General features: G+C 36.1%; 1 protein-coding gene across 2 annotated transcripts in view; it reads right to left on the reverse strand.

The window, feature by feature from the left end:
- EDIL3 (EGF like repeats and discoidin domains 3) overlaps window positions 1-24206 on the reverse strand; it is a 448089-nt gene that overhangs the window by 142832 nt on the left and 281051 nt on the right. For both annotated transcript variants that reach the window (XM_017959723.3, XM_003899900.5), the window contains one exon: window positions 21647-21828. In XM_017959723.3, the coding sequence (XP_017815212.1) occupies window positions 21647-21828 (182 nt within the window). The remainder of the gene's footprint in view (window positions 1-21646; window positions 21829-24206) is intronic.

Genomic DNA, 24206 nt, shown 5'->3' on the forward strand with positions numbered 1-24206 from the left:
GAGGCATTCTGGCTTTTGGAATTTTCAGTTTGTGCACTGATTTTTCCTAATCTTCATGGATTTATCTACTTTTGATCTTTGAGGATGATGACCTTTGGATGGAATTTTTGTGTGGGGGTCTTTTTTGTTGATGTTGTTGTTGTTGTTGTTTTCTGTTTATTAGTTTCTCTTCTGCCAGGCCCTTCTTCTGCAGGTCAGCGGCAGTTTGCTGGAGGTCCATTCACCTGGGTATCATCACTGGAGGCTGCAGAACAGCAAAGACTGCTGCCTGCTTCTTCCTCTAGAAGCTTTGTCCCAGAGGGGCACCAGCCTGATGGCAGCCGGAGCTGTCCTGTATGATGTGTCTGTCGACCCCTGTTGGGAGGTCTTTCCCAGTCAGAAGGCACGGGGGTCAGGACCCACTTGAGAAGGCAGTCTGTCTCTCAGCAGACTTGGTGCGCTGTTCTGGGAAAATCTCCCTTGTCAGGATCAGCTGTTCTCTTCAGAGCCAGCAGGCAGGAAAGATGAAGTCCACTGAAGCTGCGCCTGCAGCTGCCCCTCCCTCCATGTGCTCTGTCCCAGGGAGATGAGGGTCTTATCTGTAAGCCCCTGACTGGGGCTGCTGCATTTCCTTTAGAGATGCCCTGCCCAGTGAGGAGGAATCTAGAAAAGCAGTGTGGCCACAGCTGCTTTGCTGCGCTATGGTGAATTCCACCCAGTCCAAACTTCCGGGCCTCCTTGGCACTGTCAGGGGAAAACCGCCTACTAAAGCGTCAGTAAAGGCGGATACTCCTCCCTTAACCAAGCTCGATCAACCCAGGTGAACTTCAGGCTGCTGTGCTGGCAGTGAAAATTTCAAGCCAGTGGTTCTCAGCTTGCTGGGCTCCGTGGGAGTAGGACCCACTGAGTGAGACCACCTGGCTCTCTGGCTTCAGTCCCCTTTCCAGAGGAGTGCCGGTTCTTCTGTCTCACTGGGGTTCCAAGCACCACTAGTGTACAAAAAAAATCCTCCTGCAGCTAGCTCAGTGTCTGCCCAAACAGCTGTTCAGTTTTGTGCTTGAAACCAACAGCCCTGGTGGTATAGGCTCACGAGGGAATCTCCTGATCTGTGGATTACAATAAATCCGTAGGAAAAGCGTCGTACCCAGGGTGGGTGGCACAGTCCTTCACAGCTTTCTCTGTCTACCAGGAGGGCAGGTCCCCCTGCTCCTTGCACTTTCCGGGTGAAGTGACGTCCCACCCTGCTTCTGCTTGCTCTCTGTGAGTTGCACCCACTGCCTAATCAATCCAATGAGATGAACTGGGTACCTCAGTTGGAAATGCAGAAATCAACTACCTTCTGTGTTGGTCTCGCTGGGAGCTGCAGACCAGAGCTGTTTCTATTTGGCCATCTTGGCCCCTCCAAAAAGGGCTTCCTTTTTAACACTTAAGAAATTGTTAAGGGACTATCATATTCTGCCTTGAATCTAGTCGTGAACATGGTATTTTGCTGACTCATATTAGGTATGAGACAGTTCAGTTGTGAGCGATAGAAAACCCAACTAACTATGTCTTAAACAGAAAGAGGCTTCTCATTTGAGTAAATGTTCACAGAAGGGGCTGACAAATCAGGGATCCAGGTATCCTCTGTCTTGTTATCCAGTGTATATACCTGATCTCATGGTCCAAGATGGCAGCCCCTAAGTTCCTGGAAGGATGGAGGCGGGGATGAAGAGGGGAGAAGAGGATGTGTGGGTACTTACTGTTAAAACAACCTAGGAACCACCACATGACACTTTTGCTTATATGCCTTTGGCCATTTGAGAGCCACAACAACAATAGTTGGCCACATCTATTGTTGGGAATGAGAGGTTGGGAAATATATGTAGCTAATAATCTCTTTACTATGAAAACAGATGGAAAGGATGTTGGGTAACAGTTGAAAGTCCTGACTATAACTCTTAATAAATATCCATTGAATTATTAAGAACATGCATTTATTTATCACTGGCTTTGTGGCCAATACATGACTAAATATCCTTTGTATAATCTTCACAACAATTTTAAGAGGTCATCTATTTTTGTTGACACTTTGTATATAAAGAAGACATACCTTAGAGTACCCAGTAACTTTGTTCAAGGTGACAGTCAATGGTCAGTAGAATCCAGGATCACTGATCTTGAACATCCTCTTCCTTCACCATGTAATACAACTGCTTATGTAAATGTGCTTCACTTGCATTAGATTTAAACATCCAGAGAACAAGTAATGTGGTTTATTTATCCTCACGTTATTTATTAATTCATTCAAATTTATTTACTGAGCAAATAAAAATATTCTCAGTCTTGGGGATATGAAAAGGATTATGATAGCACACCTGTTTCACTTTTTTATGAAAGGTTAGGCACTAGTCACCAATCATTGAGATTGGTGAGAATACAAAGTGAGCCAACAAATAGTATTCCTGCCCTCATGCAGCTTACCTAATAAACAATATCTTACATAGTCTAATTACTAGCTGTGGCAAGAGCTGTGCTAGAAAAGAACAAGAAGCTGTGAGAACATATATTAGAATGGAATCCAGTAGAGGAGAGGGATAGGGTTAGGGAAAGCTTCCCTGAGGAATTGGCATCTAGACAGCAATTAGCACACGGGAAATAATAAATATATTGAATGAATGAATCAATTCATTAATTTAAATGAAGTTGAGCATCTCTTGGGAATATGTTTTTTTCTAAGCCTGGAAAAAAAGAAGCCACATAAGGCTGGAACTTGCAGAGTAAATTCCTCACATTTCCCAGAGCATAATTGTTTGTTGAATGAAATCAAATAGCTTTTCTCTCTGAAAAGTTCACAGAATGAAGTAGAGAACTTCCATATCAGATAATTTGAAATGTTTTCTCCACTCCAATAAGCCCACATGGGGAGAGAAAACTTACATATTGCCCAAATAACTCTCTACAGATAGTAGCTGCTCAATGAATATTCATTCATTTACTGTAGATTTGAGACTCAGAAAAAAAATTCCAAAAAGTATCAGATAATGCATTGATGTTTCAAAATTAATAGACATCTTTCCAGATCCAGGTTAATGCATGCTCTTAAAAAAAAGAAGCTAAGATACATTGGCAATTATATTTAAATGTCTGGGTTTTTTTTTTTTTTTTTTTTGGTTTGTTTTTTGTTTTGTTTTGTTCTGTGAGATAATCACATTTTCGTTTAAGAGCTTCTGGGAAGCTGACATTATGTAAAAATACTGGCTTAGGTTGGGCTCTTGCTAAGAAAAGTAAAATAAAAATATTCACATATGACCGGGAGCGGTGGCTCACGCCTGTAATCCCAGCACTTTGGGAGGCTGAGGTGGGTGGATCATGAGGTCAGGAGTTTGAGACCATCCTGGCTAACACGGTGAAACCCTGTCTCTACCAAAAATACAAAAAAATTAGCCGGGCACAATGACGGGCGTCTGTAGTCCCAGCTACTTGGGAAGCTGAGGCAGGAGAATGGCGTAACCCGGGAGGCGGAGCTTACAGTGAGCCGAGATTGCACCACTGCACTCTAATGTGGGTGACAGAGTGAAACTCTGTCTCAAAAAAAAAAAAAAAACACACACACAAAACAAACAAAAAAAAATTACATACACTTCTAAAATTCAGTACTTTATCTCTTAACAACACTAATGATAGTAATAAACTAAGGAGACCTGCATTGAACATAGTTTTTCTTTTTTTAATCTGAGAAATGAAAATACAGCCCTTGTATTATGAATTATATAATAGAAGCAAGAAAATGTGAGAGCCTATTTGTAGGGGGAAAAAGGAGAGCTTTATTATTTTCTTCAAGAGCCAAAATCATAACAAAATAAAGTGATCTATACTAAGTACACTAGCGTTAAGATGAAATAGCTACTACTTTAATTAAATATATTAGTTTTGGGGAAAACAGCAGCAGTGGCAGCAAAAACATTAAAAATAAATACATGGAGAAAATGTAACCAACATATGATATAAAAACGAAATGTTCTGAAAAAGGCATTAAAGGAGAATAAATACACTTATTTAGAACCTCAAAGTTCAGTGTATCTCTTCTCTAGAGTCCAGCAAAATGATACTTTCAGGCAAGCTATAGTCTCAGAAACTGTTTTGATGAAAATGGAAATAGAAGAAAATGAAACTTTATTTAGGAGTTCCCAAATGTTCCCTAAATATCTCTTTCAATTCTAAGTGGATGTCACTCAACCTCCCACTCCACTAGATGGGGTCATGGGACTCATAAATGGCCAACAGCTTAGAAGCAGAAGTGTCACATGGCAGTGGTGTCCATTTAATCCATTTCCACTCTCTATCCAGAGCAGCAAGTAGTTTCCAACTTAATGCTATACACCCTTATCAGGATTTTCTCCAAGTTAATCAAAAAGCCAATGAACTCCTTTTCTTGAATTTGATAGATATCTTAGTCGTTAATGATGCATCCTCAAGCTCTCTTACCATTTCATCTTTTATTTTTATTTCAACAGCTGCCAGTCTAGTTTAGGCCCTCCTTATATCTGCCCCCGGGCAGTTAGCTGTAAAAGCCTCCTGGCTGGTATCCTTGCTCATAGGCTCCCCTATCTCTAAAGCACAATTCAACAATTATTCCATTAAATTTTACTAAAAGCTTTGTCAGTGCTAGGCATTGTATTAGGTACTCAGAACACTGACCACTTACATGTCATCTTCCTAAACTCTAGTTCTGACATTATCAATACCCTTCTATAATCAAGTGCCACCTTAGTCTAAATGTGATGTATTTTCACATTTTGGCATCTCCTTACCTTTTCAATCTTTTGTCCTCCTATTACCCCTACAGATATCCAACTCTTCAGTATAATAAGGTTTGACTCTGATGCCCGTTGAACTTTCTCCATCCCCATTGCAACTTTGTTCATTCTATTCCCTTTGTCTGGAGTAAATTCCTTAATGTCATCCTCAAAGATGCTAAATCATCTTCAATAATTAAAATGTAAATGGATTTCCGATGTTTTCATTATATTCCAGTTCCGCAGAAAACAAGTATTTCTTCTTTAAGAACTCCTAAGACCCAGTTGAAAATTTAACAATAAAACATTTAAAACCTGGTTTTATGAGGTTGTGGGTATTTTCACAACGCTTTTAATATTTAGTCATAACTTAATTATTGAAGGCCTTATGTTGTAGGCAACAATCCAATCCCTTGGAAACAAGCATTACCAGTTTTAGTTCACGGAGGAATGTGGATTCCACCTAAGAATGTCACTAATATAGGCAGGTTAATAATAAAATACCATTAAGGCAGCATAGATTGTTATGTTTTGGATTTGTAATGTCCTGATACCATCCATTGCTTTAAAATGTTTCACACTTATGTATCACTTTGAAAAGCAATATGCTTTTCTCCAACATTTTAACTTATTTAATGAAGTTGTTTCTTATAATAAAAGGACACATCTTAGGTGAAGTTTGTCTCTCTCGCTAGACTATGAGTTCCATCAGGGTAGTGATATCTACATTTTCTTGGGATAACCAATATCAAAATTCACTGGGGGTATCTGCCCACTATGTGTTCCCCTGGGTTCCAACTCTCACCTCCTAAGGGAGGTGTTTAAAAAGCTCTTCAGATAATTTTTATGTGGTTGAAGTTTGAGAACCATTGCCTCAGGCTAGAGATGAACTAACTCCTTGTTTATGGAAATTTCAAATTTTTGTTAGGCGTAGTGGTTCATGCCTGTTATCCCAGCACTTTGGGAGGCCGAGGTGGGTGGATCACGAGCTCAAGAGTCCGAGACCATCCTGGTCAACATGGTGAAACCCTGTCTCTACTGAAAATACAAAAATTAGCTGGGCGTGGTGGCATGCACCTATAGTCCCAGCTACTCAGGAGGCTGAGGCAGGAGAATCGCTTGAACCTGGGAGGTGGAGGTTGCAGGGAGCCGAGATCGCACCACTGCACTCCAGGTTATCGACAGAGTGAGATTCCCTCTCAAAAAACAATAAAAAAGAAAAAAGAAAATTCAAATTTTATGGGATATAATAGTTACTTAGTATAGCCTTAAGAAAATCCAAGACTGCCCCACAGTCACTACCAGTGTCCACTGTGCCCCCCCAAAATAAAAGGGAACTACCAAGAGTTGTCAAAGAGGATAGTGCAGAGGTCACAAATACTTTAGGGCTGCCCCTCACACCAGCTGCTCCGGGTTTGACTCCCAACTTTTCAACTTACTAAGATAAGTAAACTTAGACAACTTACTTAGCTTTCTGTGCCTAGATTTCCCCACCTGAATAATGGGGATAAGAACAATACCAGAATAATGGGGATAAGAACAATATTGAATTACAGTCAATACCTGTAGAGCAGTTGAAACTGCAGCGCATCGTGCTGACGTGCTGTTAGACCTTAAAACTAATATGTAATACTATGGACAATGAAACTAATTTCTAACCTAAATACGGTAAATATATAATTTTTTCTACAATTAAGTCTAACTACATTCAGTTAGTTTTAAGCAACAACAACAAACTCCTCTATATAGAAATGGTTTTAAATTAATAGCCACTTCAAAAAAGTAAACCTTTCAGAATCAGACCAGGTGGCTTTAGTACTGTCACATTTTCAACACAAGGAGGTTTTCAGTGAGACACTGGGCAGAACAAATTTGTACAGTGTCTGCTGTGGGCATAAGGGATTCCTTCAGACCTATGCAAATAGTAATCCCACTAGTTCCCAGAAGATAAACATGAAGAGACAATGAAACCTTTAGCTCAGATGCTCACTTACCTCTGCTTCTCTGAATTTCTCACCTTTGGGGACTTGAGAACAGGCTGCCAGTAAACTTTCTATGCTCTTGCAAGAAGCCCTGATGCAGTTCTATTAGAACTAATTGTTACATTAAAGGCAATATGAGAATCTAATTCATAAATAGCATTTCCCATAGGCATGTCTCATAAACAGTTTTAATATCTTTGGTTGAGATAGTTTCAGATTCACAAGGGAATACTGGAGACTTAAGTTACCAATATAGGAGAAGAGTTACAATAAGAAACTCTCAAAAAAGAAAGGAACTCAGGGCGCTAAATCCTTTAGTCCTAAGTGCCAGAAATTGGGATACAGAGTCCAGGAGCAATCTAGCTGGTCGTGTGAAGAGATACGAAGACGGAACCAGAGTCAATTTGCCATGAATATGACTGAGGTAGATTGTAAAACCAGAGGTTCTCAATTTTGAATTTTTTCATGATAAAAGCAAAGTGCTATCTTCAATCAATTCAGATTTTCTCCATTTCAATCTACCATTTCATAAACTAAAAAAAAAGAAGGTATTTTGGTAATATTCATGAAACAATGGAAACCAACTCAACTAGAAGGCATTTAAAATCTCGAACTTTATAAATATAATAGCAAAATTGGAAATGTTTTTTCCTCATGGTCAAAATGTACAGCAAGTATATTTAAAAAGTCTTTTATATAAGGTTGGTTACACTGAATTGTCTACTGAGAGTCTGCTAAACTTGTGCTAGTAGATGCTAAAAACTGTGTTAAAGTAATTCTCTATAACTCTTTATGTTCTGTATTTTATGAGAAACGGTAATACAAATAGTTTGTATATTTGACATTTTTGCAAGGGTAAATATTGCAAATTTCATAAGCTATAAATACACTAGTATTTTAAAGTTTTTTTTTCTAAAATAAGTTAATCTTGGAGAAGATAAGTTTACATTAACAATATTACATCTAAAGTTTCTAAACTCTTATAGTGTGATTATAACACATTTATAAAAATGTGCAAGAAACTAAATCAAACATTCTTTTAACATTTGAGAAACAAACAAAAACAAAAACAAAAACAAACAAACAAAAAACAGAAGTGGGACAGGAGAAGGCAGAAGTTTTACAAGGTTTAACCAGTAGACTTCCTGGCAAACGTCCTACAAATATTGCCCAAGCCCATCTAGCCTTGCCTAAAAAAGTGGTTTGCAGTGATTATGGAGTAAAGTATGGTCATTAGGATTTACAGGAAGGATGATTCCTCTGCTCTCTGGATTGGTGAAGCACTCCCCGTATAAATATAAATGCACCACATGTGGTACCAATGGATCATGCTTAGCCAATTAAAATGTGAATGTGTAATAGCTGAACATAGTAAACTGAGTTGCCAGGGTATTCTCAGCATCACACAGTGCAGAATAATTACCTTGTGAAAAAAAATACTATCTTTTTCCTTTTTTTTGTTCAGTATTCCCTATTCTTCTGTTAGTCAATTATTGATATTTATTTAACATAGTTTTAATTCAAGGTGCCATGGGAATAGACTTAAACCAACTGTAATTCCTACTCTCAAGTTGCTTATGGTATAGGAGGAGAAGGAAAAGCAAACAATGACTATAAAGGTATTTTAGTTACTATGATTTTAACATACAGTTGACTGAGTGGGATAAAAGGATTGTAGTCACTTCTACTTTGAAAGTAAAAGGCAGGACTTTCAGGAATTACTTTATAGAGAAGGGAATGATGGGGCTGAATCTAAAGAAGACTGGAAGCTAGTCAATAGATGAACCATGCAGTGTATGTACCGAAGCACAGAGGCAGAATAAGCTGGATTAATTTGAAGAACAGCAAGAAATTCAGTTTAGTGAGGCACTGGGTACTCAAAGTGGTAGAGGAAGCAGAAGAGATTTCACATGCAGTTTTTTTTTTCTTTTTTTGTTCCAGACGGGGTCTCACTGCGTGGCCCAGGCTGGAGTGTAGTGGCGCAGTCTCAGCTCACTGCAACCTCTGTATCCCAGACTCAAGTGATTCTCCTGCCTCAGCCTCCTGCCTCTAGCTGGAATTAGAGGTGCCTGCCACCACACCCGGCTAATTTTTGTATTTTTAGTAGAGACAGGTTTCACTATATTGTCCAGGCTGGTCTTAAACTTCCGACTTCATGATCCGCCCGCCTCGGCCTCCCAAAGTGCTAGGATTAAGGGCTTCAGCCACCAGGCCCAGTCCTAGACGCAGCTTTTTAAAAATGCAGAGCAACTGCTATATGGTTCATCATGTATTCCAAAGAATCTGGAGTTAAGATCTAAAACACAGCTTGTTAGGGAAAAAAGGCAAGCAATACAATATGCACTACTATTACTATAACTGTGGTAAATGACCAAATAATTTGAGACAAAATATATTATTTTTCTGGACAGAAGCATTAAGACATTTTAACTTAATGTATAGTGCTTTTTTTAATTAAAAAAGAAACATCTGTTTTAAAAACACACAACTATGTATGAAAAACTCATTTCTAATTAACAACTTCAATAGATATCATAATTTTCTACGTGGGATCATAGTTTAAAAAAAAATCATTAGAAAAAGCAATATACTAATGTCCAGATATAATTAGCTTTAAAGAGGTGTTTAGTAAGAAAGGGAATATAGTTTAGTATATATGGGCATGTAGTAATTTTCTTCAAGAGAAAAGGATAAAATATTTTCCACTTGATTAAGGCAGTATTAAAAATGAATTAGATTGTATGTAATTCAGGTTCTGTAACTAGAAAAAAAGCTGAAAATGAAAAAAAATCTACTTCTTTAATCCTGATCTTTTGAAAATGATTTTTGTATCTGAAAAACCTCCAGGTGTCTATACATATCAAAAAAGTTTTTATACACATTACTTACAGACATATGAAATGAAAGAGATGATTTGTCATTTTTTTTTTCTTTCTTTTTTTTTTTTTTTTTTTTTTTTTTGGTAGCATTCTCAATCGCACTGTTAACACAGAAATTTATAACAATTTTTGCTCACTTAACTCCCTTTTGGGCCGATATATTCTACATTAACTATAATTTTCTTCAAAATGCAGAAGGTAGATGATTTTGTGTTTGAATATGTTAAGTTTTATAACAGAGAAAAATCAAATAGCCATTTAGAAACATTAACTGTTTCATGACTGATGGATAATGCTTACTTGTGAGTTGCTGCCAAGGCTGCCTGCCTGAAGTTCAGAGATTTTTCATGGGTTACTTATTTCCCATTATGTTTCCTCATTTTCTTCACTGTTCTTTCCTCTCCCTCTAGCTTAGGCAGTCATCACTACTTGCAGTTCCAACAACAAGGTTCCCATATCATCAAGCAAAAGTGTTTTTATTTTATTTATTTATATTTTTACTGCAACTCAGGCAGTATAAACCCAAGATTTATAAGGAGACAAGACATATTTTCACTGTGCAGTCTGAGCATGACCTGCAGTAGGCCTATGGAGCAATTTAGATGTTTCTGTTTTTACTAAGTATAAATTGGTACCAGTAGAGTAGGCCGCTGCTGAAAAGATATCTGAAAATGTGGAAGCAACTTTGGAATGGGGTAACAGGCAGAGGCTGGAACAGTTTGGAGGGCCCAGAAGAAAATAGAAAAACATGGGTTAAGTTTGGAACTCCCTCGAGACTTGTTGAATGGCTTTGACCAAAATGCTGATAATGATATGGACAATGAAATCCAGGCTGAGGTGGTCTCAGATGGAGATGAGGAACTTGCTGGGAACTAGAGCAAGGTGACTCTTGTTATGTTTTAGTAAAGAGACTGGAAGAATTTTGCTCCTGCTCTAGAAATCTGTGGAACTTTGAACTTGAGAGAGATGATTTAGGGTACCTGGCAGAAGAAATTTCTAAGCAGTAAAGCATTCAAGAAGTGTATTGGGTGCTGTTAAAGGCATTCATCTTTATAAGGGAAGCAGAGCATAAAAGTTTGGAAAGTTTGCAGCCTGAAAATGCAATAGAAAAGAAGATCCCATTTTCTGAGAAGAAATTCAAGACAGCTGCATAAATGTGCATAAGAAATGAGGAGCTGAATGTTAATCCCCACAACAATGGGGAAAATGTCTCCAGGGCAAGTTAGAGGCTTCAAGGCAGCCCCTCCCATCACAGGCCTGAAGGCCTAGAAGGAAACAGTGGTTTTGTGGGCTGGGCCCAGGGTTCCCTTGCTCTGTGCAGCCTAGGGACTTGGTAACAAATTGTTACACATTTCTGTAGTACAAATTTCACATATGGATTTTTTTAAGAAGTCAAGAATTGGGGTTTCAGAAACACTGCCTAGATTCCACAAGATGTATGGAAATGCCTGGATGCCCAAGCAGAAGTTTGCTGCAAGGGTGGAGCCCTCATGGAAAACCTCTGCTAGGGCAGTGCAGAAGGGAAATGTGGGGTCAGAGCCCCCACACGGAGTCCTCACTGAGATACCACCTAGTGGAGCTGTGGGAAGAAGGCCATCATCCTAGAGACCCTAGAATGGTAGATCCACTGTCAGCTTGCACCACGTGTCTGGAAAAGTCACAAACACTCAAAGCCAACCTGTGAAAGCAGCCAGGAGGGAGGCTGTACCCTGTAAAGTCACAGGGGCAAAGATGCCCAAGACCATGGGAACCTACCTCTTTCATCAGCATGACATGGATGTGAGATATGCAGTCAAAGGAAACCATTTTGGAGCTTTAAGATTTCACTACCACACTGGATTTTGGATTTGCCTGGGGTCAGTAGCCCCTTTGTTTTGGCCAATTTCTCCCATTTGGAATGACTGTATTTAACTAATGCCTGTACCACCACTGTATCTAGGAAGTAACTAAGTTGCTTTTGATTTTATAGGCTCATAGGTTGAAGGGACTTGCTTTTTTCTCAGATGAGACTTCAGACTGTGGACTTTTGAGTTAATGCTGAAATGAGTTAAGACTTTGGGAGACTGTTGGGAAGGCATGATTGGTTTTGAAATATGAAGACATGGGATTTGGGACAGTCCACAGGCAGAATGACATGGTCTGGCTCTGTGTCCCCATCCAAATCTCATCTTGTAGCTCCCATAAATTCCACATGTGTGGAAGGGACCCAGTGAAAGATAATTGAATCATGGGGGTGGGTCTTTCCCATGCTATTCTCATGACAGTGAATAAGTTATAAGATCTGATAGGTTTTTCAAAACAGGAGTTTCCCTGCATAAGCTCTCTCTCTTTTTGCCTGCTGCTATCCACATAAATGTGACTTGCTCCTTCTTGCCTTCCATCATGATTGTGAGGCCTCCCCAACCATGTGGAACTGTAAGTCCATTAAACCTCTTTCTTTTGTAAATTGTCCAGCCTTGGGTGTGTCTTTATCAGCAGCATAAAAACAGACTAATACACCAAGTGACCCATGGTTTCTACGCACACTGAAGTTTGAGGAATAACTATCTTTCCTCTCACAAATTCTATGGCACATAGAAAAGGAACATATTAAGATCATAGCCACATTTCTAAAAAGGTAAGAGAGTTCAAAACCGAATTTTCTCAGTGATAAAATAATAGAACTGAAAAAACAACTGGTGAATTAACTTTCAAAAGAAAAATTATGACATTGCCCTAGTATTATACTATATCATACACATCAAATATATCAGCACACAATAGTAATACATAGTATAAGGGAAATTTCTTTCCTTGTATTATATAAATATTATGCTAATGTAGTTTTTACTTTAATAAAAGTCCTAATAAAAATAGGCTGTTTGGATATACTATAATTCAAATGGAGTAGTTAGCAAACCAGGTAAGGCCAGGCCACATATATTTTGTTGTTATGTTTACCCAGCTTACTTATATCTTTTCTGGATTCAGAGCATCCTGAAAGTAGGTGTTATCTTTTTTCTATTTCCTAGTAGGGGATAGAGTGTAGAGTACACATTCATGAAGTAAATGTTTGTGGAATACATGAATAAATTAATAGCTGGAAGTTCAATGTATATGTATTCTAGAAAAACACATACATATATATAAATAAAAATAAACCCAGAAATTTAAAAAACAAAATTAATATTTTACTACAGATAGCTATAAAAGAAAAGAAAAACACAGAGAAATTGAAAATGAATATCTTGAAAATAAATAAGAAATAGTTATCCTGGCTGAACCTCAGTTAGTTAGCAAAGCACCCAGAATTTAAAATATGTTTGTTATAATCCAAGACATATTTTTATAATTGTGCAGAGTTGCTATTTCTAACATGTTAATCAGAAAGAAAAACTGATATCTAGGATGCTGATGAGCTGATGTTTAATATAGTGGTTAATTATTAGTTGGAAAAAATCTAGATAAAGAAATAAAACTCCAAAAAAAAACTCGAAAGCTGAAAAAAAAATTGTTTAACTGTATTTATCAACTCTTTAAATCCAGAACCAATTATGAGCATCGTGGTACTATTAATAATTGCATGCTGAATATATAAATATAAAATGGCAATTTCAATTTTCATTTCATCAAGACAATGAAGAAAACAAAATTGAATACTAATTAGTGCATGTTTGTCATGCACCTGAAAGATTAGGGGGTTACTGTGCTCATTATAAGTGAGTTTGAGCAAAGTACTCAAAGGTTTCATTTGAAGGACTGAATATAAATAGTAGAATTAGGTGACGAGGGAAATTAACAATGAACGATCAAACACAGAAAATCTGGTATATCATTTGATTTCACAGAATGTCTTATACATGATTTTATCTTACAAAATTGATAAAGTTTTTCCTTCTAAAAAATAACTTAGAAAATATATTATTAAAGAATGCATTAACAAAATATATATATTGAACATAATGCATAAGTAATTACTGAATAACAATGTTGAGACTAAGAAAATTACTCAAAACTATATGATCACATAGAAATTAAATAACCTGCTCTTGAATGACTTTCGGGTAAATAATGAAAGTAAGGCAGAAATCAAGAAGTTATTTGAAACTAATGAGAACAAAACTACAACATACCAGAATCTCTTGGACACAGCTAATGCAGTGTTAAGTGGGAAATTTATAGCACTAAATGCCCACATCAAAAAGTTAGAAAGATCTCCATTTAATAATCTAACATCACAACTAAAAGAACTAGAGAACCAAGAGCAAACCAATCCCAAAGCTAGCAGAACACAAAAAGTAACTGAACTCAGAGATGAACTGAAGACTGAGACATGAAAAGCCATTCAAAAGATCAACAATTGTGAATGGGAGTTCACTCATGATTTGGCTCTCTGTTTGTCTATTATTGGTGTATAGGAAATACCTGGGGGGATATAACTTACAAGGGACTTGAAGGACCCTTTCAAGGTAAACTACAAATCGCTCCTCAAGGACATAACAGAGGACACAAACAAATGGAAAAACATTCCATACTCATGGATAGAAAGAATCAATATTATAAAAATGGCCACACTGTCCAAAGTAATTCATAGATTCAATGCCATCCCCATCAAGCTACCATTGACTTTCTTCACGGAATTAGGACAAACAACTTTAAATTTCATATGGAACCAAAAAAGAGCCCATATAGCCAAGACAATCCTAAGCAGAAAGAACAAAGCTGGAGGTACCATGCTACCTGACTTCAAACTATACTATGAGGCTACAGTAACCAAAACAGCATGGTACTGGTACCAAAACAGATATATAGACCAATGGAACAGGACAGAGGCCTCAGAAATAATGCCACACATCTACAACTCTCTGATTTTTGACAAACCTGACCAAAACAAGCAATGAGGAAAGGATTCCCTATTTAATAAATGGTGTTGAGAAAGCAGGCTAGTCATATGCAGAAAGCTGAAACTGGACCCCTTCCTTACACCTTATACAAAAATTAACTCAAGATAGATTAAAGACTTAAACATAAGACCTAAAACCATAAAAATTCTAGAAGAAAATGTAGGCAATACCATTCAGGAAATAGGCATGGGCAAAGACTTCATGACTAAAACACCAAAAAGCAAAGGCAACAAAAACCAAAATTGACAAATGGCATCTAATTAAATTAAAGAGGTTCTGCACAGCAAAAGAAACTATCATCAGAGGGAAGAAGTAACCTATAGAATGGGAGAAAAAATTTGCAATCTATCCATGTGATAAAGGGCTAATATCCAGAATCTACAAAGAACTTAAACAAATTTACAAGGAAAAAAAAAAAAATCAAAAAGTGGGTTAAGGAATAGAACAGACACTTCTCAAAAGAAGACATTTATGCAGCCAAAAATCATATGAAAAGAAAGCTCATCATCACTGGTCATTAGAAAAGTACAAATCAAAACCACAGTGAGATACCACCTCACACCAGTTAGAATGGCAATAATTAAAAAATCAGGGAACAACAGATGCTGGAGAGGATGTGGAGAAATAGGAATACTTTTATACTGTTGGTGGGAGTGTCAATTAGTTCAACCATTGTAGAAGACAGTGTGGTGATTCCTCAAGGATCTAGAACTAGAAATACCATTTGACCCAGCCATCCCATTACTGGGTATATACCCAGAGGGTTATAAATCATTCTACCATAAAGACACATGTACACGTATGTTTATTGCAGCATTATTCACAACAGCAAAGATTTGGAACCAACCCAAAATATGGCATATATACACCATGGAATACTATGCAGCCATAAAGAAGGATGAGTTAATGTCCTTTGCAGGGACATGGATGAAGCTGGAAACCATTATTCTCAGCAAACTAACACAGGAACAGAAAACCAAACAGTGCATGTTTGCAGTCATAAGTGGGAGTTGAACAATGAGACCACATGGAGACAGGGAGGGGAACATCACACACTGGGGCCTGTTGAACAGGGCAGCTAGGGGAGGGATAGCATTAGGAGAAATACCTAATATAGATGATAGGTTGATGGGTGCAGCAAACCATCATGGCATGTGTATACATATGTAACAAACGTGTACGTTTTGCACATGTATCCCAGAACTTAAAGTATAATAAATTATAAAAAATCTGATAATATTTCTTAGCAGTTACCTGTATTTCTTTGAGAAATTGTGTTTGTTTTTCAATAAATACACCAATTTTGATTTCAATCTGAAAATTCAGCTCAATTTACTATGATAGTTTGGAAATAGTCCTGTTATGCTATTCCATTTAAATTGTTAAGGATATTCTTATTACTATTAGAAAGTTATAGAACACAAAAACTTAAGGCCTTTTATCTTTCACCCAAAAAAAAAAAAATTAGTAGAAACCAACCCATCTCACTTTTAGCTTGAATCGAAAACAAACCTGCAATACTAATAGTTCTATTTTTAACTTGTATAATCCTCTAAGAATTATTAATATTCAATCTGAGTTCAGAACATTGTTGACTGGACACCACAACATATCCTCCAATGGTAATTTAATGAAAGTTACTAGTCCAACCTGTGCTGCAATAAACATACTACATTTTTGTATTTGGGAGCTTAAAAATACTGGTCATAAAGAAATTGTAAGAGTTTTGAATTAGGCTAATTATATATTTTGTGTAAGCTTTCTAGTTCTGGCAACTTGGATAAGATAATTAACCTGTTCGATTCAAGCCGTCTAAATTTATAAAATGATGATTATTATACCTACTATATGAAATTGTTCTGAGAATTAAATTTAAAAATCACCAAAAGAAGATCAACAAATTCATGAGGTGGTTACTGAAAAAATTAATAAAATAGACTACTAGCTAGACTAATAAAGGATGAAAAGGGAGAAGATCCAAATAAACACAATTAGTAATGACAAAAGAGATACTACAAATAACCATTAGCAACTGCTATGAACACTTCTATGCATAAAAACTAGAAAGTCTAGAAGAAACGGATAAATCCCTAGAAATATACACCCTCCCAAAACTGTGACAGGATGAAATTCAAATGAGTAGACAGATAATAATCTCTGAAATTGAATCAGTAATAGATAGCTTCCCAGCCAAAAACAGCCCAGGCCCAGATGGATTCACAGCTAAATTCTACCAGATATACAAAGAAGAACTGGTACCATTTCTACTAACACTATTTCAAACAATTGAGAAAGAGGTACTCCTCCCTAACTCATTCTATGAGGCTAACATCATCCTGATATCAAAACCAGGCAGAGACAAAACAAAAACAGAAAACTTCAGGCCAATATGTTGATGAATATCAATTCAAAATTCTTCAACAAAATACAAGCAAATTGAATCCAACAGCACAACTAAAAGCTTATCCACCACGATCATGTAGGCTTTATCCCCAGGATGCAAGGTAGGTTCAACATATGTAAAATCAATAAAAGCAATTAATCACATAAACAGAACTAAAGACAAAAACCACATGATCATCTCAATAGATGCAGAAAAGATTTTCAATAAAATTTAACACCTCCTCATATTAAAAACTCTCAATAAACTAGGTACAGAAATAACATACCTCAAAATTATGAATCATCTATGAGAAACCCACAGCCAACATCACACTAAATGGGCAAAAGATGGAAGTATTCCTCTTGAAAACTGAAACGAGACAAGGATGCCCTTTCTCATCACTCCTATTTAACGTAGTATTGGAAGTCCTGGCCAGGGCAATCAAGCAAGAGAAAAAAGTAAAAGGCATCCAAATAGACAGAGAGGAAGCCAAAGTACCCCTGTTTGCAGAGGACATGATTCCATATCTAGAAAACCCCACAGTCTAGGCCCGAAAGATCCTTAAGCTGATAAAATCCTTCAGCAAAGTCTCAGGGTAAAAAGTCAACATACAAAAATTACTGGCATTCCTGTACACCAACAACGGTCAAGCCAAGTGCCAAATCAGAAATGCAATCCCACCCACAATTGCTAAAAAACAAAAACAGAAAAAACACACCTAGGAATATAGCTTATTAGGGAGATAAACAATCTCTACAATGGGAACTACAAAACACTGGTCCACGAAATCAGGGATAACACAAACAAATGGAAAAACATTCTATGCTCATGGATAGGAAGAATCAAAATCATTAAAATGGCCATACTGCCCAAAGCAATTTATAGATTTCAATGCTAATCCTATAAAACTCCCAAATGACATTATTCACAGAATTAGAAAATAATAAATTAAAATAGCCAAGACAATCCTAAACAACAACAACAAAAATAAAATCCCCACAAAGCTCAAGGTATCACATTACCTGACTTCAAACTATACTATAGGGCTACAGTAACCAAAAGTACTGTTTTGATACTGATATGAAAACAGACATATATTCCAATGGAACAGAATTAAGAGACCAGAAATAAGGTTGCACACCTACAACCATCTGATCCTCCACAAAGCTGACAAAAACAAGCAATGGGGAAAGGACTCCCTAATCAATAAATGGTGCTGGGATAGTGGTTAGTCACACGCAGAAGATCAAAACTGGACCCTTTCCTTACACCATATACACAAATCAACTCAAGACAGATTAAAGACTGAAATGTAAAACCCAAAGCTATAAAAACCCTGAAAAACAACCGAGGCAATACCATTCTGGACAGAGGAACAGGCAAAGATTTCATGACAAAGACACCGAAAACAATTGCGACAAAAGCAAAAAATGACAAATGGGATCTAATTAATCTAAAGAGCTTCTGCACAGAAAAAGGAACTATCAACACAGTGAACAGACAACCTACAGAATGGAAGAAAACTTTTTCAAACTATGCATCTGACAAAGGTCTAATATCCAGCATCTATAAAAAACTTAACTTTGCAAGAAAAAACAAACAACTTCATTAAACAGTGGGCAAAGTACATAAATGGACAATTTTTAAAAGAAGACATACATGCAGCCAACAATCACAGGAAAAAGAATAAAACCCTCAAAATCAGTTATCATTAGAGAAATGCAAATGAAAACCACATTTAGGTACTATCTTACAACAGTCAGATATTGTAAAAAGTACAATATCTGTATGGCTATTACTAAAAAGTAAAAAAAAAAAAAAAAAAAAAAAAAACAGATGCTGGCAAGGTTGAGGAGAAAAGGGAATGGTTATTCACTGTTGGTGGGAGTGTAAATTAGTTCAGTGATTGTGGAAAGCAGTGTGAAGATTCCTCAAAGAACTAAAAACAGAACTAATATTCGACCCAGTCACAGCATAACTGGGTATATACCTAAAGGAATATAAATTGTTCTATGATAAAGTCACATGCACACGTATGTTCACTGCAGCACCATTCACAATAACAAAGACATGGAACCAACCTGAATGCCAATCAATTGTAGACTAGGTAAAGAAAATGTGATACATAGACACCATGGAATACTATGCAGCTTCAAAAGAGTGAGATCATGTCTTTTGCAGGAACATGAATGAAGCTGGAGCAAACTAATTATCCTTAGCAAACTAATGCAGGAACAGGAAACCACATACCACGTTTTCCCTTAGCACCACTTATAGTGGGTGCTATATGATAAGAACACATGGACACATAGAATGAAATAACAGATAGTGGGACTTCACCTGAGGGTGAAGGATGGGAGGAGGGAAAGGGCCATGAAATATAACTAATGTATACTAGGCTTAATACCAGGGTGACAAAATAATCTGTACAACAAAACCCCATGACATGAAGTATACCTATATAACAAACCTGCACATGTACCCCTGAATCTAAAATAAAAGTTTCAAAAAAAAAAAAAAAAAGAAAATTGGTAAAGTTTTGTTAAAAAAACATTAAAAATATATTATCAAAGAACACAATTATAAAATGAATACATTGAATATAATTCTTAAATATTTATTGAATAACAATATTTTTTAGTTTTTCACCCATTATATTTGAGGTTCTTACTCTAATATAAAACCTTTCATATTTACTTTAACTGTTTTTCTCTGAGTGCATTATCATCTTCAGACCAAAAGCAAATTATCATCATCCCACTGACCTTAAAAGTAAAATAAGTTTTAACTATTGTTCTTAAGAGAATAAATCTAAATTTCTGTCAGTGTTGACCACTGTCCTGTTTGATTAAGGTTATTTCTGCCTATATCCACTGGGATAAAGGGAATTTAAACATCATACAATACTTTGAAAGGAAGAATGATGCATAGTGATAAGTAGGCAATACTGGGACAAAGTAAAGTGAACAATCGGATATGAAACATTAATAAGGTGTTTCTCAGAGTAAATGTTGCAAAAGCATGCTATTTATGGTTTATAGAAAGATGACAATCATTGAGGCTCACAAACATAATTTGTCAAACAGAAACCCTGATGTAAACTGGCGATATCATCTCTCAACAGTTCTGAATTTCAGCTATGAATATTAATGTCTAAAGTTTTATCATGACCACAGTCCTACAAATGCATTTCAACTAGAGTGATTAAAAATGTCTCTGGAATGATCATTCATTAGTAAATATGATATAATTATTTTCTATTATCCTATGCATATTTTAAACCTTAATTGATCCTTCACAAGTGCAATCAAAACTGTATAGATGTGCCATTTTCACTATCTGGAGTTCATTTTGCATACGTGTCTATAGACTGAAAAAGTCAAGTATAACTTAAGAAGCAATTTTAACAAATGCATGTAAATATAAATTCATAAAACAAAACAAGAACTTCACGTAACCTTATAGAGCTCTATAGATAAAAGAAATGTTTATGAGACATATAAGAATGCCTAAGAAACATGAACAAAGAAAGAATCTGAAGGAGATTTTGGCCCAGTTTTTCATTTATGGAAGCCTTGCCTCTTAGCCATAAATCATTTTTCCTTTATACCAAATGCCTGTAAACTAGTCCTTGTATAGTTATGTCACATCAGGAATTTCCATGTTTCTTTGACTTAAAATATGTAGTAAACAGAGAGAACAGATCAATCACCTAAACTAATCGAAATTCTGCAATATCTCCCTACTCCACTGAAATAAGGCTAATACCTTTTAGTATGACTCCTGAAGCACAGCAAACTCATACACTACATTTGAACATATCCCTCTAGCAACCTTTACTCAGTCATGATTTTCTGCATAATATTCCCCAGATTGTCACATAGCACCTTTGATCAGGCTATTCCCCGGATGTTTAGTCTCTATTGAAAGCCATCCTTCTCAGGTCTAGCTCAAAAGCTATCTGCCCCAGGTGAGTTTCTCAAGATAATTAATGGATTCTTCCTCTGACCACAGTATACTGAACTCTTCCTCCCTTTAGTACACATCAACAATTTGTTAGATAGTTACTAATGTGCTTTCCCCAACAGAGATTTACTGTTTCACAGGCACCAGTTTTGATCATCTTTCTGTACTCCTAGTACATAGTTCATCTAAATGCTCAAAAAGCATTGAAATGCACAGAAATATAAGCTGTAGGCCTTGCTACCCACTCTGGGAAATCACTTAATATTTCAGTATATTGTTGTTTTCTCCCGTTTTAAAAAGTACCTGATTGATGAGAATGAATAACACTATGAAATGAAACACCTTCAGCTTGAAAGAAGGTGCATTTGAGGTATTGTTACTATGATTCATGGTATATTTTATACTTGCATTTGTGGACCCACTTCTTAGAGGTAGAAAAAAAAATAGATGTAATTTTTATGTTCTTGAAGTATCATAAGTTGCTGCTAAATATTAACACAGTGGTAACGAACACACGGAATACAGAAAGTCTCCTTCTTTGATATGCACCTTAAAATAGTGGTATTTACACCTGAATATTTTTAACGTTTTTGATCTTTTTAACCAGCTTCTTAATGGAATGTGCATGTTTTTTACTTACCAGAATTGTGAGCTAATTTGAACTCTTCACTAAATTACCCTTTCCTCTGACCATAAGGAAGAGTCACACTGAGTTTTCACTTGTCTGCTTTTTAAAATGACCAGAATCCTTTAAAAATGACTTGTAACATTAATCTTGTCCCATCCCATCTATTACCTGAATCCACGGCCATCTGTCATTTTCTGCAGCTGTCCACGCATTTATAAGCCCCTTCTTATTAAGACGTGCATAGTAGGGATACCATTTTTGGAGTCCAAAAAGAGCTCGGTGAGTAGAGGAAGCCGTGATTTGCTGGTTTGATATAATTCCACCTTCAATTCCCAATGGGCCTGAGCATTCTGAGAACAAAAACAGGAAAAAGTATGAACATATTCGAAATAATGCATGTACAACATATGTCTTTAGATTTGATAGGATTTTTTTTATTTTTTTATTTATTATTATTATTATTATTTTGAGACGGAGTCTCGCTCTGTCGCCCAGGCTGGAGTGCAGTGGCCAGATCTCAGCTCACTGCAAGCTCCGCCTCCCGGGTTTACGCCATTCTCCTGCCTCAGCCTCCCGAGTAGCTGGGACTACAGGCGCCCGCCACCTCGCCCGGCTAGTTTTTTGTATTATTTTTTTTGGTAGAGACGGGGTTTCACCATGTTAGCCAGGATGGTCTCCATCTCCTGACCTCGTGATCCGCCCGTCTCGGCCTCCCAAAGTGCTGGGATTACAGGCTTGAGCCACCGCGCCCGGCCAGGATTTTTTTTTTTTTAATGATTTGAATTTGCACTACCATGCCATTTACTCCTCATCTCCTTTACAGATCTGTTACTGATCTCTACATTAAGGAAACAATTCTTGCTTCTCATGACACTGTCTTCTTTCTTAGCTTTGAAAGTAGTCACTTTAAATAGACACTTCCCTTCTGCATTATGATTCTGGTGTCTGTACTGATAGTTTTTGGTTGTTGATCACGTCCACAAGAGCATAATGCTCTTGAAAGGCTTATCTCATATTTTATTTTCCTGGAGATTAGCATGCCTCAGAAATTATAAGCTCTCAACAAATATCTTTCCATCCATTATTTCTTGGTTATCATAAAGCTGAGTTTTTGTCAAAGTCATTTTTGTATTGATTTAGCATTTCTCATGTCTATAAACTTTATAACTTAAATTTTTATAGCCACGATCAGTTATGCCTCCACAACAAAAGGGAAATGGGTAAATCTGTTAACATTTTAAAATATTATTATAATACCCCATGATATGTTATAAATTATAAAATATATGCAGACAAATTATTTTTATAAAGAGAGCAGGTAAACTCTTTGACAACATTATACGTGACAATGTGTACAACTCAGTAAATCAAGATATTAAAATACTTATTAGCACTTTAGTTCCAAATTCACAATTCTACATATTGGGATTCTGCATGTATATCTTTAAATTTGCAACTGAGAAACTTAAGAAAATTTTCCGATGAAATTTTAAAATACTAAGATTAAAGCACATTATGCTCAAACGATATGTTCTCAGATACCAAATGTGTTTAGTTTTTCAAATTACAAATGGAGGTAAATCCATCTTTAAAAATTACATATATATTTGTATTATATATAAAATTATATACAAATTCTTAATTGCTTTATAAAATTTCAGCAGAAGGTACGTTTCTTTTAAATTCAGTTTTGAAAATTCAGAATAAGTAGGGATATGATATAATGAAAAGATTTTCTTAATTTCATATACTATACTGAATATTTTGCCAACTTAAATTTGTATAATATATACGATAATTGTATTATAAAAATATACTACAATAATTTATCAGAATTTCTGAAAATAAGAAAGAAGTTCATTGCCACTATTAAATATCAGTATATGCACGTCAACTTGATTGGTGATTATGACCAAGTACATTTTAGATTTTAATTATTATCAAAATCCAACGGTTGTCAGTAATTAAATGTTTCCACTTAGATTGAGGTTGAAAACATGAAAAAAATTAGCAGACGAATTATAATATTTTTGAAAGTTAGGAAGATATTTCTCATTGTTAACCATGTTTTTAATTGTCATAAACATGCTTCTTTTTCTATTCCATGCTCAGATAGTAAGTAGCTCTGACGGCTTTCAAATTTTTAAATTTTTTTTATAAAGAAGATAAAAATATATGGATGCGTAATTATCTTCATCAGACTGTATTAGTAAAGACAATATCAATACAGTATAAATTGCATCTTTGCCATTGACAAAAAGTTACTTGGTATAATAAATTTAGATAATAAGATCTTTTTTTAACATGTAATTAAGACTGTTTAGCACTTTATGAAGGTACACTATATCTCTTTAGAATCATTAAATTAAGAAGCCATTCATTAGTAGAACTGAAGTCTTAAGAGCTGCAGATAATAATCTGGTTTTCACATTCCCAAAAACTTAATGTTAAAAGTTCAGATATTAAATCTTTGGACTCTTATTTTGCTTTCCATTTTAAACTTCAAGATCTTTACAGACTTCATAAACGTACTAAGAAACTTTCATGATGACACTGTGATTTTAATAATGGCAGGAGCCTAGCTTTTTAATAATATTGTCATCAAAGGGGTCTCAAGCATCTTGTCCTTGGTTTGTAAAATGTTTGGATGGAAAAATGAAGCAGGCAGGGAGATCTTTTATTGCAGGCCATTTATTGTAGGCCAGTAAGTAGACTAGCAGAGCTAGAG

Source organism: Papio anubis, chromosome 5, assembly GCF_008728515.1.
Source record: "Papio anubis isolate 15944 chromosome 5, Panubis1.0, whole genome shotgun sequence".
In the NCBI taxonomy this organism is placed as follows: Eukaryota; Metazoa; Chordata; class Mammalia; order Primates; family Cercopithecidae; genus Papio; species Papio anubis.